Source organism: Trichosurus vulpecula, chromosome 7, assembly GCF_011100635.1.
Source record: "Trichosurus vulpecula isolate mTriVul1 chromosome 7, mTriVul1.pri, whole genome shotgun sequence".
Classification (NCBI taxonomy): Eukaryota; Metazoa; Chordata; class Mammalia; order Diprotodontia; family Phalangeridae; genus Trichosurus; species Trichosurus vulpecula.
In genome coordinates, this window is record NC_050579.1 from 18,177,571 (window position 1) to 18,198,310 (window position 20,740).

At 40.5% G+C, this 20,740-nt stretch overlaps 1 protein-coding gene across 1 annotated transcript in view; it reads left to right on the forward strand.

Moving 5' to 3' along the window:
* The window catches only part of ANKMY1 (ankyrin repeat and MYND domain containing 1), a 126,142-nt gene that overhangs the window by 85,899 nt on the left and 19,503 nt on the right, over positions 1-20,740 (forward strand). Inside the window, exon 15 of the mRNA XM_036768048.1 lies at positions 3,760-3,826. Coding sequence (XP_036623943.1) covers positions 3,760-3,826 — 67 coding nt within the window. The remainder of the gene's footprint in view (positions 1-3,759; positions 3,827-20,740) is intronic.

Genomic DNA, 20,740 nt, shown 5'->3' on the forward strand with positions numbered 1-20,740 from the left:
TCCCAATTAAGATGGCATTAACTTCTGTAGCCATGATGTTGGATTCTTTAGGGCTCACTCACTTGACCCATTGTCTAGGCACGTCTCCCTCATCTTCTCCATGGAAGACTGACATTTTGAATCCACGTGGAGGACTACTTTAGTTCTATTAATTTTTCTCAAAGATTTATTGAATAATTACAGAACACATGGACATTCCTTCAGGAAGAGTACAAGTCCACCTTTGGTCCACTTCATTAATGCCTTATGTGACCTGGGCCTTACCTGGCTTAGGAAAATTATGCGCAGGCATAATTACTCCTATAATGTCAGATTCATTCAAATAATAATAGCTTTATTCAGTTAAACCATATATAATTTGGTCCATTTCTCTAATCCACTGAGATTTTTTCTGGATTCTAACTCTGTTGCCTAATGTGCCAACCTATAAGGTTCATATAATCTGCATTTGGTGTCTATGCCTTTATCCAAGTTACTGATAAAATGTTCAATAGGATAGGACTAAGGACAGTTCTCTGGGTGTGCTACACCAGAGACCTCCCTTTAAGATGATGTAGACCCATGTCTTTGGGTATGGTCATTAAACGAATTCTGAGCCTACCTAACCACTATTATCTAGCCCTCCTTTCTCAATTTGGTTTGACAAGGATAGCCTGAGAGACTTTGTGAAGGTGCTGAAAGTTGTTAAATTATGTTCATAGCATTCCTCTGCTTTACTGGTATAGTAAGGCTGTCAGAAAAGGACGTGAATTTAGTCTACTACTTTGTTTTGGAGGAAGTCATGCTAGCTCCTAGTGATCATCACTTCCCTTTCTAAAGAATCATGAACCATCCCTTTAATAATATATCTGGACTTGTCCCTCTCTTTCTCTCTTTGAAAACTGGGATGACACTCACCCTTCTCTAGTCCTGCCTCTCACCTCTTCCATTGTCCTCAATTATTCAGACATCACAGGTGATGACTCATCGATACCCCCTCCCCCCTTCCCAAGTTTTTTTGGTGCCTCAGGCTGTCTTTCTATCAGCTTGCTTTTCTTGTCCTTCAATTCCTTAGTGATAATTTTCATTCTCTTCCCCCTTCTGAAGATCACTCTCCTTGACAGAAAACAGAAGCAACATAAGAGTTGAATAGACTCAAAGGTTAGGATCAAGAAGGGAACTCAGAAGCTGCCTCTCTGGGCATAGGCTCATAGGGGTCGAGCTGGGAGGGGTCTTGCAGACCATTGAACCCCCTCATCTTACAGATGAGGAAACTGAGACCCAGATTGAAATCAGTGTTTTTGATTTTAAACCAGTGCTCCTTCCACTAAATTCCATTTCCCTTCTGTTGTGGGCCAGGATATTGATGGAACTGGGAAAAGGTGTGTGTCAACTGCCTACATCCCCACAACACCAGCTGTGACTGTTGCAGACAAGGAAGTTGTGGTACAGACCTGAAGCAGTTGGGGCTAATTCCTCCTCCCCCCTTCCTTCTTCCCTTCCCTCTTCCCCCTCTCCTTCCTTTTCCTATCCCCTTTCCTTCTCCCTTCCCCGCCAGGGCATCATCTGTGGGCCCTCAGGCTAAGAGGAATATATAAAATCCGTTTTTAGACAGGAAGTTCCTGAGTCCCTGGATTGCTTCTAGCTGAGGGTATTGGGAGGCATTTTTAAGAAATGGGACCGTTTGAACCCTTGCTAACTGATGCGCTCTGAGAGGTCCACTGCAGCTGATCTGGAGAGTTAAGGGCTACATGGGGTCAGGTGCCTCTGGTTTTAATCAGAGAGGCTTGGTCAACTAGAGAGTGAGCCAGAGGCCCGAGGGCTTCCCTGACTTCTGCCTTCTCACTGCCGTCTGACCATCTCTCATTTGAGCTTCCTCCTCCCCCCTCACAGAATTAAAAACTCAAAATGCCTTCTTATTAGGATGGATTTAGGAGTGGAAGGAACCTCAGAGATCTTTCTATCCCTTTGTTTCATTAAGGGACGGAAGCCCAGAGAGGGGAGGTGACTTGCCCAGGGTTGCCCAGGACTTGAACCCATGTCCTCTGACACCAGAGTCTGTGGCCTGGTACCCTGCCCCCCCCCACTGTCCTAACTCCAGCTTATGGTGACCTGTTGTACCCCTGGCACTATCTCATAGAACCACAGTTATTTCCTTCTTCTCTGCAAACCCGAGGTGCCAGCTAAGGTCCCTATGCATTTGAAAAGGGCTCTTGATGGAGCTGTCCCTTCGTCTTCCTGCTTGTCCTTGCTTAGGTTGGTGTCTTCATATGTGGTGGATCTGGAACTGTCATCCAGGTCTTCTGACTTTCAGTCCAGTGTGTTGATTTCTTAGGGCACCACAGCACACACATGCCTTCTCTTGTTAACGACTTCTTATTTATCCTATTTATACAAATGTATTTGTTGGCTTGTTGTCTCGATTTTTGGCTCCTTCAGGTCAAGGGACCATCTTTTGCCTTCAGTGCCTGGCACATAGTAGGTGTTTACTAAATGTTTTATTGATTGATTAAATACTGTGAGTAAGGCATTGTGGGTACAAAGATAGAGAGGATGCAGATCTGTTCTCAAGGAGAGCGATTTTCAATTTGGTTGTAATTTCTCTACCTGTTAGCAGCAAAAAACAGTGAAGAGGAGTCGCTTTCTCTCTGGGAAGTAGTCTGGACTGGTGAATGAGAAGGCACTGGATATGTAGGCAGTAAGACTTGGGTTCAGATCCTACTTTGATACTTCCTAGCTTAACTTTAAGTTACTTGATCTCTTGGACTTCAGCTGGTTCAGCTGTAACATGAGGGGGTTGAACTCAGGAAGAAGGGTGATGATAGCTAGTATCTGTACAGTGCATCAGGGTTTGCAAAGATCATCTCATTTAATCCTCACAGCAGCCCTGTGGGGTGGGTGCCGTTATGATCCCCAATTTACGGATGTGGAGACTGAGGCTGAGACTTGCTCAGGGTTATACCAATAGGGAGTGTTGAGGCCAGATTTGAACTTGGGCCTTCTTGATTCCAAGGAATCCGCCGGGTCCGCTCCTGCCCCCAAGGTCTAGAGTTCTGGAGTCCTTTCAACTCTGAGAGTCTGGGATTTTATCAAAAAAACCTTTATTAAGTGCCAGCTTTGTGCCAGGTCTGTGCTAAGTGCTGGGTTCACTCATTCTATGGCTCAGAAAATGTTGCTCAGGAAAAACAATACATTAAAATTACATTAAAGAGAAGTAATCCCAAAATTTTGTGGCTATTTTATAGAAAATGTGATTATTTGTTAGTTGGGGGTGGTTCTCTGAATAGAAAGGAGAGGAATATATTTGGAAATGAAGGCGATGTGGAAACAAGAGTTATCCATTAGACATCTTTTTTTTTTTTAAAGCAGTTACTAAAGGTTTAGGAGCTGTTTTGTAGAAATCATGAACGTCTGAGTGATGTGCATAGAAACATCGTTTCAGCTGATATAATTGTAATAGATTTGATCACAGCCCCATAAAGTATCACCTTGAGAGCATTGTCATCAGTACTTCTCTGATGGCTAATCCAGGTTTCTCCCTCTCTCTTTTCCCCTCCCTCCATTCTCCTTTTCTTCTTCTCCTTCCCTCCCCTTCCCCCTCTCTCATTTTCCTTTTTTCCCCTCCTCTCCCCTTACTTCTTTCTCTCCCTTTCTCCCTCTCCCCCCCCCCGTCTCCTCTTCCTCCCTATCATTCCCTTCCTTCTTCTCCCTTCCTCCTTCTCCCCTCCTCTTCTCTCCTTCTCCTCTCCCTCCTTCCCCTCTCCCTTTCTCTCTCCACAGCGGAATTATCCTCTAGGTCCAAGAGGAAGAATGTCTTGTCTGCCAAACTATCAGAGGGAGAATCGAGGTAAGAATTCTGAACTCTCAATAACTGAGTCTATTTCCTTAAATGACCACTCTCCCTTAGGGCAGCAGGTCTTCTAAACTTTGTGGCACCTCCTCCTTTGGCGGTATGGTGAAGCCAATAGACCAGTCTCTCAGAATAATGTTTATAAATGAAAAAAGAATATATAGAATTACTATGGAAATAATTTATGTTGAAAATTAGTTATCAAAATATTTTTTAAAAGTTCACAAGCCTCAGGTTAAGAACTCTTTTCCTCAGGAGAATAACTGCAAATCTAACAATTAGTTTTAGTTTATAAAAGTTCAATTTGTATTTTTGCTGTACTCTTTAATATACAATGATGGTGGTCAGAAGAAGTGATGCAAAGACACTCTGTCTTTGGAATTGACTGTGTGACATGGGAGACACTGGCACAAGACCACTCAGCATGGTGTGCCCTCATCAGAGAAGGTGCCGTGCTCTGTGAGCAAACCAGAATCAAAACAGCTCAAAGGAAACACAAGATGTGCAAATTTAGAGAATCGACCTCAAATGTTCACACGGATTATTTGTTCCCGACCTATGGTAGAGCATTCCAAGCTCATATTGGTCTGATCAGACACAGTTATACACGTCATAAATCGACTCTAGCATAGTGATGTCGTTTTGGTCCCCTTAGAGAACAAAGGGCAGCAATCATTATTAGTTTAATTGTCTGGGTATAAATATTTGGGAGTCATTGCATTATGTAATTTCTTTGAAGATTTCAGAGTTGTTTTCTAAGAATTTCAAAGGAATAAAGAATCTCTAATAAATTCTGTCATGCTGTTTAGTCTCAGTTCTAGAGCTGGAAGGGACCTCAGAAGCCATCTAGTCTGATCCCTTGCTTTTATAAACAGAAACTCAGTGAGACTAAGGTTAGGTGACTTTTTCAACATTGTACTGCCTAGGACGTGGCAGAGATGGAATCTGAACTCAGATCTTCCAGTTCTGGATCCAGTGCCCTCCATCGTACCATACTGCTCCCTACTGTTAGCTGCTCTCTGGCTTTTTGTTTATTGGCATCATTTTCAGAGGATATTTACATTCTGAGGGACAATGTGGGCTTACCACAGATGATAACATTTTATAGTTCTATCTTTGCTCTTTGAAGGCAGAGTTAGATCTAAAGTCATGTAAGATCAGAAAAAAATTGTTGCGTGTGGTTTCTGTGCCTTGCCTCTTCACTGAGGCTATGTTATTGAGCTCCGTTGATGTGCATAATTGAAAGTTGCCTTAAGGGAACCAGAGTGACTTCATCTTTAAAGGCAGCTTTGGAGTAATATAAACCTAGTGCAGATTTGTGAGAAAGAATAGAGAGCAAAATGTGTGGAAAGCAGCTGTCAGTAACCTTCCCGTGGATAATGGCAAAACTGAGAGCAGGAAAGTAGTGAATCAGTACTGTGTCGAAGGTTAACATTGACCTGCTTGGAGGTGAGTTGACTTGTCACCACCATCATGGGTATGTGGGACTGCTATGTACAGTAGTGGTGGATTTGAGGAGAGGAAGTATGGACTTAACTGCCAGGAGTATTAGATTAGCTGCTAAATATATTGCTTTTTGTTATAGAAAACCTTTTAATTTTTATATAATCAAATGAATCCACCTTATGTTTTATGATATCCTGGAAGCCACAAATTATTAAGCATTTATCATTTCTCTACAGTTAAGAGATGCAACATTTATCTTTATATTATCTCTTTTAATGATGTGCATTAATTTTTGTTTAGTCCATTTAGAATATATTTTGGTACATGGTGTAACATGCTGCTCTGTACCCATTTTTTACCAAACTGCTATCTGATTATCACAACAATTCTTGTTGAATGACAAATATTTTCCCTGGTGTTTTGTGATCCTGGGTTTATCAAACACTAGACTACAGATATTCATGTGGTTATCAGACTCATTATTGCATGGAATTTATTGGTCCATTTCTTGAGTTTTTATGCCAAACTACATGGTTTTGATAGTTACTGTTTTATACTATGAGAGAGTATGAAAGTTCTTTTTCTTTTTCATAATTTCTCTTAATCTTGACCTTTTGTTCTTCAATGAAAATTTCATCATTTTATCTAATTTCACAGAGCATTCCATAGATACTTTTATTGGTGTGTTGGTGTATATGTTATAAAGCATATAAATTAATGTGGGAAGTATTGTCATCTTTATTCTGTTGAGTCCACTCTGGGACCATGGGCATTGAATATCTCTGCATTGTTTCTATAGAAATTGTTTTATAGATGACCTTGTAAGTCTTGTATGTATCTTGGTAGTATCATTCATATACACATACACACATGTAATTCGTTTCTCATTATTTTAAATGGTATCATTCTTTTTATCCCCCTTTTTCCTTCATTTTCATGGATGATTTCTGTGGGCTTATCTATTTTCCATAAAGATATTTATCAATGCTTATTCCTTTAATTTCCTTTCTATTTACTATTGCTACCACTAGTGTCTTTAGGACTATGTTGAATAGTCACAGTGAGAGAAGGCAGTCTTGCCTATCCTCTGTTGGAGTGGGGAAATGTTCTAGGCTTCCTCATTGTATACGTAAAGGGGTATTTCATCACTCTCTCGGAGTATTAAAGGAAGGCCTGGCTGTCTCCATTGAATAACAAAAATGTCAACTAAGTGTGAACAAGTCCTTGATTTGGGAAGCGTGAAGTGTTTTTGAGCCTTTGGCTGAAATCATAAGATAACACACAGGAAAAGCACAGGGAATGGATTTGAACAAGAAAGTAGTAAAGCTTGAGAGGGTCTTGAGAAGGCAGATGCCTTGAGCCTGTATCAGAGAGCCGGGGGTAGGAATGAACCCAGAGGGGGTATCACATTCTTCTCCCCCTCCCCCAACAGACCAGAGAATGATCTGGTCAGTAACAAAAGGCTTGGAAGATTTGGATTTCCAGTTGGCATTGGTATTGGCGTGCTTGGAGCAATAGTGTTGCTTAGTTGATAACATTGTCTATATTGGAAGCTGAGAGACAAGAGCAGACTGGATACAAGAATGAAAGGTGGACTCAGGACTCTACAAGGACACTGACCCTTGGAGCCCAGGAAGAGAGCTTCATGAGTCCCCCACAAAGGGAGCCTTCTGTTACTCTTTCACCACATGCCAGTTAGCTAGCATTTATTAAACACCTACTATATGCCAGGCACTGTGCTAATCCTTGTGCTCTCAAGTTTGAGTCCACTCTCCCCAGGGACCTTGTGTGTGGGAGAGTGTCTTAGACTCTTGCAGGGTTGGGGGAGAGGTGTTTTTTTTTTTAACCAACTATTTTTGTCATGCCACCTTAGTAAAATACTTCTTCCTAAAAGCTAATTAACTGTGGCTGGCTAATGGATAATCAGATGAGAACACCCTAGATGGGTGCTTGTAAGCAACAATGCCAGAAGAACTCCAAGTGCTCAGGGTCCTGGAGATGGTGCTACACATGTGATGCTAAATCTTTGGTTTAGTTAAATACTTTATATTGTGTTAAGGAAAGAAAAAACCTTTCCATTGTAATGCCCCGTGTGTGTGTGTGTGTGTGTGTGTGTGTGTGTGTGTGTGTACGCATGCGCTTGTGTGTGTGTTAAAAAATTGGTTTGCATTTTATCAAAGATTTAATCTTTTGATATAATCATATGGTCTTAATTATTTTTATTATATGATTATTTATATTTTCCCATCATCTTGAAATATCTTTGGATTCCGGACACAAATCCAATTTGATTATAATAAATGCTCTTTGTATTTCATTTGTCAACATTTTTATTGGATTTTTTTGGCTTTGCTCTTCACTAATGATATTAGTCTGTACTTTTTTCTTTGTCTTATCTTTCACTTATTTGCAGGTCAGAACAATATTTGTCTCTTAGATTTAAGTAGAATGCTTCCTTTCTCTGTTGTTGAAGACAGTTTGTGTAGAATAAGGATTTAAAAATTATTGGACATAAGTCACACTCAAATCCATCTGATTCTGGTATCATCTTAAGTGATGGGGGGCACTTTAAAGTTGTATTCTTTTTTTATCCTGAAATTGCTTTATTTAGGCTATTTGTTATTTTGTCAACTTGTGTATTTTATGTTTTCTCTGGTATTTAATGATTTCTTTCACATTTAGTTTTGTTTGCATGTAATTGTGGGAAATATTCTCAAATAATTTTCCATATTCACCATTCATTATGATTTTCCCCTTATACTTAGAAATTTGATTTTATTTTTGCTTAAATTAGGTTTATTATTCTTTAAGTTTATTAATTGTATTGTCTTAGAAAAAGAACTCTTTAAAAAGAATTCTCTTCAATTTGCATTTGATTCTGTTAATTTTTCCTTTAATTTTAATCTCTACTTATTTTGGGTGCGTCAGGGAGTTAATTTTTGAATTTTTTATTACTAAAACTCAGCTCATTAATTTTTCTGTTCCATTATTATAAACTTTCATAGAAATAAGTTTGCTTCTTAGAAGCTTCTTTGCCAGTGTGACAAGGTATGAAAGATAGGTGTTTGGCTTTGGCTTACTCTTGCTGTTTTATAGGTCGGAATCCAGCCAAGGGGTTTGAATGAACTCAGAATGCTGTATCCAAATCTGCCAATAAATGGCTCTACTGGACAGATGTATGGGCTATCAACCTTTCAGTAGACCGCAGTAGCACTCTTGGTCATTAGAGGGTGCTCAAAGCCTGAACAAATCTAGGCTGCTTTTCATTCTGAATGGCAATCCTCACTTGTGCTCATTTTTTTTTTCTCTACCAAAGCTGCATTTAATCCCTTGCTCCCAGAGTCCTAATTTAGAAGATGAAATATTAATGTTAAAATAAAAATTACTACAATGATCTCGCTCTGGCCCCTACATCTTGGAATACTTTAGCTGCTCATTTCTTTTCCCTCGGTACCCATCAATTTAGATGGGCAACCAGTCATTCAATACAGCTTTAAAGTGTATAGAATGAACATTTTAAAGGAATGTACAAATTCTCCTCCACCTGTGTGGAGACAGCCGTTGCTAACTAATGCCCTTTCATGCCCCATTTCCCTCCTGGATTGTCTCACAGAGAAAGCTCACAAAGAAGAGAGGAAGTCTGCTTTCTCTCTCCCTGAAACAATGAATACAACATGATCTACTCTTCTGTCTGGCTCAACAGTTTAACTGGCAAGATTCGTGTTGTTTTGCTGAACTTAGCAAACTGGGTAACACTGGCTGTGCTATCTCCTACCTATGTGGTCCCTGGTTGGTGTACACCGCTTCTGTGCTGCTGCTGCTCCTCTCTATTCCTAAATCTGAATAAGAGGAAGAAGAGGAGGTTGTAAGGTGCAGCCCCAAACCCTGTTATTCTGTCTTCTCTGCAGACAGGTTAGGGTGACTTTGGTCAAAGTTACTTGGAACCTGGTCTCCTTTCTGGTCAAAGAGATGCTCCCGTCAGGAATTTCCCTGGGTCCAGGAGAAATTAAAAAGGCAGAGAAAGCAAAATTTCCCCAGGTTATACCTGGACCACACACATTTTTTTATATGTAATGTTATTATTATTAACTTTAATATCCTTTTTTCCCATTTAATTTGTTCTTTCACCTTATCCCCTCACTCTTGGGAAAACATTTTTTAGTCTCCATTCAGACCAGCATCTTCTGATCACATTTCCTTCATCGATTACTCTCATAATTGTGCTATAGTCTGTAAAAATAGTGCTTCAAATTTCTGCGTTTGTGCAATTGTTTATAAGCTCTTCTTACTCAAGATGGTGATCGATATTTTTGTGAATGCCTTATGTGCATCTGAATAAAAAGTAGATGTTTCTTTCCATCTATCAACTCTAGTTTTTCATTATTTTTGTAATTTCTTCCGTATAAGTCTTTATATTTGATTTGCTATCTTTTAAAAGTTTAGTATTGAAGTCATTCCCTATTTTTTTCTATCTAGTGCTTTTTGGAATGCAATTAACTTTTCTATTTTCTATGCTGTCAGGTACATATTGTCGTTTAGTCATTTCAGTCACATCTGACTCCTCATGACTCCACTTGGGGTTTTCTTGGCAAAGATACTGGAGTGGTTTGCCATTATCTTCTCCAGTTCATTTGACAGATGAGGAAACTATGGCAAACAGGGTGAAGTGACTTGCCCAGGGCCTCATAGCCAGTGTTTGAAGCCAAATTTGAACTTGGGTCTTCCTAACTCTAGGCCCACCACTCAAACTACTGTGTCACCTAGCTACTCCTACATACACATATACCATACATGTACGCACGAGCAGGCATACACACATATACACATATACACTCATACACATAAACACATGTGTGTATATATGTATATATTTAATATTTGTATGCATTTGCTGTCAAGGCTTTCTTCAGTCATGATATCATTGCCATGCTAATCTCTGCTAACACTTCCTAACTTGAATTTATCTTTGTCTGAAATCATGACTTTAACTCTTGTTTTGGGGGGAAATGAATAATGTATTTCCTCTTCCCCACATCCTTCCCAGTCTCTTACTTTAAACCTGTATCTTTCTGCTTGAAAGTTAGGTCTTCTGTAGGCAACGTATTTTTGTATCTTGTTCTTATCTTTTTTTTTTTAAAAAATCTTATTAAGAAAACATTGAAGCTCATTGTAACTGACTAAACTTGCTTAGTGTCTGTGTACGTTTAAATTATTTAATTTTTAACCGAAGTTGTTCTAACAACCTTAGCCATTGTCTCTAGGTCAACACTCCAATTCTTTGTCATTTGGCTCCCCAAATGAGCAGTGAGAGCCCTAGTTAATGTCACAGTGGAGTTGGCGCCATATAGGAGCAGGCAGGAACATGCCCAGCTGTATATAGTCTCTTGTGCTAGACACAGGCATGATAAAAACAATGAACAATACATAATAAAGCTTGAGCTGCAGCATGGTGAAAGGGCTGGGCATGGAGGCATAGTGGGAAGATCAGTGGATTGGGAGGCAGAGCCTTCCCATGAGACTCCCTGTCTGTGACCTTTGAGCAAATCCCTTTTCTCCTGGGGGCTTCAGTTCATCTGTGTGAGCTCCTTGAGAGGAGGGACAGATTTTTTTTAACTTTCTTTGTATCCTTAATGCTTAGCACAGTGCCTGTGCTTAATCAATGCTTCTTAATGGACTAAGAGGGAGTCCGAGTCAGTGGCCTCCGGAGTCCCCTACAGCTCTGATCCCACAGTTGGTGCTTCTCTGTTCACATTCTGTTTTTGGCAGGGACTTCCAAGTGCAGCTAGCTCCTCAATTGGGGATCCCTCATGTAGACAAGGGCAGACCCAGACATGGAAAGCAGCTGTGCAGTGGGAAAAATGACTGGTTTTGGAGTGAGGGCATCTGGGTTTAGAGCAGCATCTGTAGCATCTGGGGGCTGCCTAGGGTATGGGAGAAGCTGTGGCTCACAGAACTCAGAGGCATCTAGGTGACGTAGTACATGGAACACAAAGACTTGAAGTCAGGAAGATCCCAATTTGAACCCTGCCTCAGACATTTAGATGCCCTGTGACTCTGGGCAAACCCCTTGACCTCCCAGCCTCAGCTGCCTCGTCTGTCCAATGGGTGTAACAAGCATGTGTAATGTGCTTTATAAACATTTAAAGCATCATGTAAGTATTAAGTATTATTGTTATTACTAAATCATAGAATCATAGATCTGGAGCAGTCATCAGGCCCATTGTATAGATGAGAAAACTGAGACCCAGAAAGTAGATGAATGACTCGCCCAAGGTCACATAGCTAGCGAGCGAGTGGCAGGAGATGGGATTTGTACCCTGGTCTTCGGCATTCTTTCCTCCTCCGTGGCTGCCTCCAATGCTTTATTGGCCGCTCCGATTGTCAGGGGATTAGGTAAGGTGCACTCTGAGGCCCCTCCCAGTGCGATCTCTCTGTCCCTTCCCTGTCTCTGCCATTAAGCCTTTCAGTTCAGCTTCCTGGCTGTGAGAAATCTGCCACATACCGTCCAACCTTTCCCATCGATAGTCACACTCGGCCCGACCCTCCACTTCCCCTCCCCACCCCATAGTCAGAGAGGGGATGGAAGCTGTTCCGTATGGAATCTACCTCTCACATCTGTGCTCACGTCCCTCGGGACCCTTGAGAATCATAACAAACTCAACAATGTTTTATTTGCTCTGATGAACATTGATAATAAATCCCTCTCACGTTTCTGTCCCCTGGCCCCTGGAGACAGTTTCAATATAGAACACCCCTCCTGACTTTTCTTTTGCTACCTGTACTGGTAATGAATCTGGGAATGAGCTGTTGGCTAAGACTGAGGAGGATTTTACTCATCTTCTAGAATGATCCTAAGGATTTCGATGTTCAAAAATGAGGAATTATGTCCTTTGTTTGGATTGGAGATAGTATTATGAAGTTTATAAAAGATATTCTTGCAGTCTTTGCCTCTGCCGGATTGACAACTATTGGTCTATTCCAAGTTAAGATAGCCTTTTGTAGAGATCGAAAAGAGTTTGTTTTTTAGTCTAAATTATTTAAATAACTTTTCTTCATTGCATATTTCTGTATTGTGCACATGCAGGTTTACCTTTTATTTTCATTGTAGGTGATCGGTTGATTAAGGAGAGAAGAATTTATTGTGTATCCTTAGAAGCACAATATGGCTAAAAATAGGAATTCTGTCTCCCAGACAGATATCTAATTTTGCTCATAAGTCTCACTAGTCTGTGTTTTCCTGAATACATTTTTATAGAAATGCTGCCGTATAGAAATGAGGCAGCCCCCTGCATTTGAGGACAGCTTCTCATTGCTGGGCAGTTTTTCCTGACATCTAGCCTAAATCTGACTTGTTGTAACTTCCAATCATTGCTCCTGGTTCTATCCATTGGGGCCAGATGTTGTTGGTGTTCAGTTGTTTGTCACGTCTGACTCTTCATGACTCCATTTGTGGTTTTCTTGGCAGAGATACTGGAGTGGTTTGCCATTTCATTCTCCAGTTCATTTTACAGATGAGGAAACTGAGGCAAACAGGGTGAAGTGACTTGCCCAGGGTTGCATGGCTAAGAAATGTCTGAGGCCAGATTTGATCTCAGAAAGATGAGTCTTCCTGACTTCAGGCCCAGCACTCTATCCACTGAGCCACCTTGCTGCCCTGGAACCATATTTGCCTCATCCAAAGAGCCATCTTTTGGCTTTAGAAAGTTTATATAGGATGGGGATTATTTGTTTAATGGTTGTTTTATATAATTAGGAATCTGCTATATTTTGTTTTTTACATGGTAGCTCATTAATTATCATTATAATTTCTCCTTCTGAGACGGATTGATTTCTTGTTTTGTCAGTTTGGACATTTTATATTTTTGTAAATTCTCAACCGGACAGCTAGGTGGCACAGTGGATAGAATGCCAGCCCTGGAGTCAGGAGGACCTGAATTAAAATCCAGCCTCAGACACTTATTAGCTGTGTGACCCTGGGCAAGACACTTCACCCTGTATGCCTCAGTTTCTTCATCTGTCAAAAGAGCTGGAGAAGGAAATGGCAAACCACTCCAGTATCTTTACCAAGAAAACCCCAAATGGGGTCACAAAAAGAGTCAGATGTGACTAATCGACTAAGCAACAATAAAACTTTCAATCATTTCTCTATATTCTCAGTGTTGTTGGTCAGTAGCGGAATGTGATTTTTTCCTCTGGATTCACTATGATTTCCCCCCTTTCTCAATTTTCATTTTGTTCATTTAAATTTCTTCTTGTCATATTAAAAATTAATTTTAATCATAGTGATATAATTATTAATGATAATGATCATTGTTAATGATAGTAATGATTTGTTAATCTAGTGAAGACTTTTACTTAAACAGCTCTGTTAAATTTATTTGGTTCATTTTCTATTTTATTAATTTCTCATTCTGATTTCTTGCTTATGCTTACTTTCAGTATATTACTTTGTTCCTTTTTAATGTCTTTAACTGCAAACAACTCATTAATTTTCTCTTTTTATCTCTTTTTAACATAAATGTTGAGGGACATACATTTGCCTCTGAGTATTGCTTTGGCTGAATTCCCTTAAATATTGATAATAATCTATTTATAGTGCCAGAGTCTTTAACATTTCCTATTGTTTCTAGAAAGTGCTCTTTGCCCTATTTCCTCACAAAGCATTTTTAATCTCTATTTAAATATATTTTCTATTGATTAATATTTAATTGCATTGTGGTTTCCAATTTTTGTTTGTTTGGACCTGGGATTTCCTCAGCATGGAGAACTCCCTTTACCAATGCAGGCAGGTCGCTGTTGTGCTATTGAAGTCTTAAAGACTCGCTTGGGACCACTGAGAGCTTAGGTGACTTGTCCCATAGTTGGTGTGTATGTGAAAAGCAAGACTTGAGCCTCCAGCCTCTGAGCCCAACCTTCCAGGCATTCTGCAGTGCTGCCTTGGGGTCTATAAATAGTGTTTAAAATTTCTCCGTTTCAGTGTGCGCTAAAAACAAACAGCAGCACACCCACACCCAAACCATACTCTACTCTTCCCATTAAGTTACCTGCATCTGTCTATCAAACCCAACTTCTTCTTAGTTTCTTCATCTGTAGCTTATTACTTGTTGATCTCTTTGTTTGATTTATCATGTTCCATTAGTGAGTCATTGAAATCTCCCAGTATTATTGGTTTTCTGCCTAATTCCTTTGGCAATTAAATTAACTTTTCCTTCATAAATTTAGTGGCTATGCCATTCGGTGTGTAGATATTTGATACTGCCTTTTGCTAATTTTCAATGGTACATTTAAGCTTGATATGATTCCATTTTTCTTCATGTTTTCTCATTCGAATTGATCTCTGTGGCAGAGCCTTACTAGAATTCCAGATTTTCTAATATGAGCTGAAGCATTACAAACTTTACATAATTTTTTAAAGTTAACAGGTAACGAACTGGAAGCATGGGATGGTGGCTAGAGGGCTGATGCCAGAGTCAAACAGACCTTGATTCCTACTGTGGACATATCCTGGCTGCGTAGGAATGACTGTGTGGTGGATAGAGCCCTGAGACTAAAGTCAGGAAGACTCATCTTCCTGAGTTCAAATCCAATCTCAGACACTTATTAGTTGTGTGACCCTGGGCAAGTCCCTTTACCCTGTTTGCCTCAGTTTCCTCATCTGTCAAATGAGTTGGAGAAGGAAATGGCAAACCACTCCAGTGTCTCTGCCAAGAAAACCCCAAATGGGGTCACAAAGAGAGCAGGACTCAACTGAAGTGAAGGAACAACAAAATCTCATCTTTTACAGGAAGCCTTTCCATACCCCTCTTAATTCCGCAACCTTCCTTCTTTTAATTGTTTTCTCTTTATCCTGTATAAAACTTGTTTGTATGTCTGTTTGTTTGTTTGTTGTCTCCTCCATTAGACTGAGGGCAGGGACTGTCTTTTGTCCCTTTTTTTGTATGCTGGGGATTCAGAACAATGCCTGGTACATCATAGGTGCTTAATGCATGCTTATTGCCCGATTGACTTTGACAAAGTCCTGGTCGCTGGGAGCCAATCAGGACCTGCCTGCCTTCTACCAGCAAGGCACTAGGGCTCGGGTCTTTCCATCAGAGATGAGTCCTTCAGACAAATGTCCGCTTGTCTTATAACCCCACCAGACTGCTTGGAGGATTCCTTAAATTACACAGGGAATGTCATAGTCATATCTGCTACGTTTGCATTAAAGGTTATCGTTATAAAACTGGGCATCTCTTGCCGTACTTTTAAAAAAGAATTTGTCTCGTCAGAAGGGAACAGTCTTTGTTTCACTAATAATATCCTTTCTCAACCTTAACTCGTATACAAACACTAAACTAGTTCTTACATATTTTATTATTAATTCTCTGATTTTCATCAAAACTCTACTTCCCAACTTGCTTGGCCAACCTTCTGTTTCACGTGTGAGTATTACTTGGGGATGGTCCTCATCCTCTCTTCTCTTTTTTCTTCTCATTCTTTGTGACACTAAAAATAAACATATTCCTCTCCTCTCTCCTGTTTTTTTCTTTGTTGTGGTTGTTTTCAAACCTACTTGTTACACTTAGTTGTCAGCCAAAATACCGTTACTATCGTTTTTAATCCCTGCCATGGTGAATGCATTGATATTTTATCCCAGTCATAAAATACCTATTGATTTTAAATCCTAGCTGGATGATCAGTCCAGGGTCTGTGTTCTGGTTAGTTTGACACATGAAAAGCCACTTTATGCTTTACTTTCCCCACAACAAATTTCTCAAAATTATTTGTACTTTAAAAGAATTTCTTTTGTCCTTAAAAAGAAACCTAAGCTTTGTCAAATACTTGACTGAGGTTTTAATGAAATCCTCTGATGCCTTTATAAGCTTTGAGGATGCTCGACTCAGCTCTCACTCCTATGGATGAGGCAGGTCCTCTAGAGCACTGGTGTCCAACCCAGATGGAAATAGGGACCATTAACTATACGTAAGGATCCATGTGGGCCACAGAGTGACTTAGAAAACCACATATTGATCTCATCTATGTTCTGTTATATTTGTATGTATCTCATTAGAGGCTGGTTTTGGACACCTCTGCTCTGGAACAGGACTATTTCTCTGGCTCAGGATTCTGGAAGTTCCCCTGAAAAGTGAGAGGCATGCTCTCTGATGCTATGGGCTTCAGTTCCCATTCTGTTATGTTTTCACCAGTGGTTCATGCCCTAGTATCATTTAACTAAATAACATCTTTTAAGTGTTGCAAGGAGATTTTCTTGAGAAAAATGAAATGTGAGCATTGTCGCTGGAAACTTGTAGGCATTCTCTCCCCTGTATTACCTTGGTACCAGGGGAGCATGGGCCCAAATGTAAAGCAGTTTTGATAAAACTTTTGATCCACCAAGTTTGATGTCAAATTCAGCATAACCCATGGATGGGTTGTGGTCTTGGCCACTGCCAGGCTGGATGCAGCAGGTTGCTCTTCAGCCTCTGCCCCCTATGCTTGACCTCTGGAAAATCCTGGGATTCCAGCTCCTGGACTCCTGGCACTTGTTACTCTGACTCTTCAGAGATTACAGGGTCATAGCTGTCTCCAGTACACCTTCACCTAAAAGCTGGAAAGAATAGAAACAACAAAGGCAGAAGAAATTGCAGGGCTACATGTTGGCAGATGGGAAGAAGAAATAAAGATGTCTGTCCCCACCAGAGCCAGCAATGGTTCTGGCTTCCTCACTTGAACACAGCTGGGCAGGAAGGAGGTACTACTTTGTCTACTTTGTGCCTTTGGAGTGTGTTCTTTCCAGCTCAATGGCCAATTGAAAGGCTTCTTCACATGGTAAGCAGACCAGAAACAATGCTTGCACGTGTTCTGTGGCAGCAGGAATTTCTTTATTTGTCATTCTGCCTTTTCAGAAGCAAGATCCCCAGCCTCTTCTACGTGGGCTGGCTCCAGGTGGAACAGGCTGTATGTTCTCTGAGGCTGGGTTCCATTGGTCAGGCCCTTTTCATACATATATCTCTTAACTTCAAGTATATCCTAGGTTCTTCTATCATTTCTCATTTTGGTGGAAAAGCATTGCCCAGTCAAATGGCGATTTTTGATGTGTGATGCCTTTCTAATTGGATGTTTGGAAAATACAAGTTCCTTGTTGTAGGCTTGCGACTTGACAGTTTTGTCTGTGAATTGAATTTGGGACTCACCCCACTGGCATCCTGTGAATCTTGTCAATATTCAATCTTGTTTTCAGTATTTTGGCAGGAATTTTCTTTTATAATTTCCTGTCACAAAAATGTTTAGGTTTTTTGTATTCACAATTTTGGGGAAGCCTATTATTAAAATTTTCTCTGCCTGCGCTGATCTCCAGGTACATCACTCCCGCCTCCACCCCCGCATAGCTACAGTTATGTAATTATGAGTACATTTGTTTGCTTTTTCTATTGTTTCAATCACTCTATCCTTCAGTAAAACAATCCTGGCTTTCAATAACCTGCTGTTTTGTTTATAGTCTCCGTGGCTATTTAAAACTATTGAGTTTCACAAGGTAGCATGATGGTTAGAGTTCTGGATTCAGAGTCAAGAAGGTCTGAGTTTGAATCCCGCCTAAGATGCTTACTTTCTGTGTGACCCTGGACAAGTCATTGAATTTCCCTTATCTTTGGTGTCCTCATGTGTAAAATGAGGGAGTTGGACTTGGGGAGGGTCCCTTCTAAGTCTATAATTCTACAATTATCACTTTGACTTGAGATCTCTTAGACTATGTTGCTTCCTTCAGGAGTCTGCTTGAACATCTTCCTTTACTTGAAGGCTTTTCTGATTTTCCCTCTAGATATTACTATCTCCTCTCCCAAAACTAACATATTTATTTTCTATATATCCTCTGTGTGTGTCTCCTGATAGAATGTAAGCCCTTGAGGGCAGAGACTTTCATTTTTATCTTTATTTCTCTAGTGTTGTGCCCAACACATAGTTGGCATTTAATAAGTGCTTGGTGGTTGGAGTGGGGCAGAGCATCACTAAGAGATGGGCATGCCAGAGAAGCTGGGGGGCAATTGATGTGAGTCTGGCTATTCTTTGAAAAATATAATTTTTCTTTTCATATCCTCACAAATTGCAGGAGGCATGGTAATGGTGACTAATACCATAATGTGAATCCTTATTAAATAATTCAAAACCTAAATGTGGAACCATCTTGACGTTCCTTTTGGAAAAAAATGAGATCTCCCATCGGTTCCTCAGTTGGTCTCTATCTTTCTGTGTGTGTATATGTATGTATAACTTTAGAATATATGCATCTTAAAGTTTGTCCTACTGATGGTTTTTGTTCTTTTGTTTACTGCCTTCCTACTTATCTTAGGTATCAACTCCTTGATAATCCTTTTTTGTTCTGCTGTTTCCACATTCTTTTTCTCTGTAGAGAAAACCAAAACAAAATCAAAATTGAGCCTTCTCTCCTTGTTAGTTACCATCATTCCAGCCATCCCAAGCAAAATATTAAGCCTTCCATGATCCTTTCCTCACTGCCAGTATAGCTAAAAACCCCAAGCAAACCTTTTTGAAATTGTTTTAGCTTTCCTTGCCAGCCTCAGCTCATTCTGAGGTTTTGGGGTTTCTGGATTCCTCGCACTATTTTTGTAGAACGATGTCTTGCTTTCATATTCATCTTGGGTTACCTGGATTTACACTTTCTGTATGTTTCTTTTAAAAAGCTGTGAATTCCCTGTGCATTCATGTTGGTCTCTCTAGACAAATCACATTTTTTCTTCCTCAGTGGATCATTCTGCTTTGTGTGCTCAGTATTTCATTCTGAGCATCTCCCATCCCTCCTGTGCCGACTTCTCAGAAGCATTTTGTTCCATGGGATCCTACTTATCTTTCTTCTAAACCCTTTGAAATCACCTGTCCTAAAATCTCAGATACATTTCAGACTGTTCCCAGACTTCTTTTCCTTCTGTAGGATGGGTGGTGACTCCCCCCAGGGTTGCCCATCATTTCTATTCCAGCCATCAATTACTTCCTGTTAATGAGAATTGTATCTAGACTAGCATTACTCCTTGCTGGTCCTCCTAACTCTGGAAAGATGAAATTATCACTAAGGGTCAAGAATTTGTTAACTACTCTGCTTTTGGCAGAGGAAGAACTCTGCTGGTTGTTTGGACAATTGTAGTCCCTTGTCACCACCAATTATAATTTGCCTCTGAGCTAAGATTGTAATTTTTCTTCCAAACTTCTCATCAATTTCCTTGTTCTGTCCAAACGGTCTGTAGTACGCTCAAATGACACATACTTTGCAAAGCTATATTCTATGTACTTTGTATACTGCAATGATACTTTGTAGCAAGGTGCTTCAAGGTTTGCAGAATGCTTTCCACAACAGCCTTGTGAGATGGTGCTCCCATGTCCCTTTTGCAGATGAAGAAACTGAGGCTGACGTGCCCAGGATCACATAGGTAACAAGTCTCTGGGGCAGAGTTTGAACTCAGAACTTCTCGACACCAAGTCCAGTCCTTTCTCCTCTTAGCTGCCTACATGCGACTCAGGTGTTTGCCAGTCCCACAAGAGGGCCCCGAGGAGCTCATCCCTTGGTCATAGTATCAGGGGAATAATGTTTACCAGCCTTAGCGTGGCTTCACTCAAGTGGTTGAAAACAACCCTGAGTTATCTGTGCCTGATTTTCTGTTCTGGGCCCATGTGGGATGCTGCTGCTGCCATGATGGCTATTTCTGGCCACAGAGGTCTTAAGGCTATTTTCTTTCCCAGAACAGTGTTAGCAGATGAATTGTAAGAAAAAGCCATTGCTTACTTTGCTGGCTGACGGAGGATCAATTGATTTCCCATATTTTATTCTGTTTGGGGTTGTTTGTTTTTATGCTTTTCTATAGTTTTTCTTTATGTGTTCTGACACCAGAATATTAACAGCTGCACTGAAGTCCCTCAGCATGCAGTTAAGTGTGAGGGGGAAAACAACAACAGAAACCCTCCCCAAACCTAGATAGGTTTATAACGTCCTTTCTTCATCATATAACCTTCTCTCAATCCTGAAAATAAAAATGAACCATTTAAAGCTCAAGCCCTCAAAGCCTTGGGGAACCTAGAGCTGGAGTCATAGCTTCAGAACTGGAAGAAACCTTGGAAGCCACAGAGTCCAAACCCTGCCCCCCCCCCCCCACTTTACAGATGTGAAAGCTGAGGCTCTGTTTGATGTCACATAGCTGGTATCAGGGGCTGGATTTGAACCCAGATCCTCTGATTCCATCATCCATGCTATCACATGAAAATCATATCGATTTCACCTTCCGTTATTGGTGATAAATGGGGAATGAGTAGGTTCTTGGCAGAGAGATTCAGGCCTGGGAACTATGTCCTGACTTCCATGGTAGGCGATGGGGAGGAGGAAGACAGAGATCATAAGGATCGTTGATTTAGAGCTGAAAAGGGCCTTTGAGGCTGTTCAGTCTCCATTTTACAGATGGGCAAACTGAGACCAATAAAGAT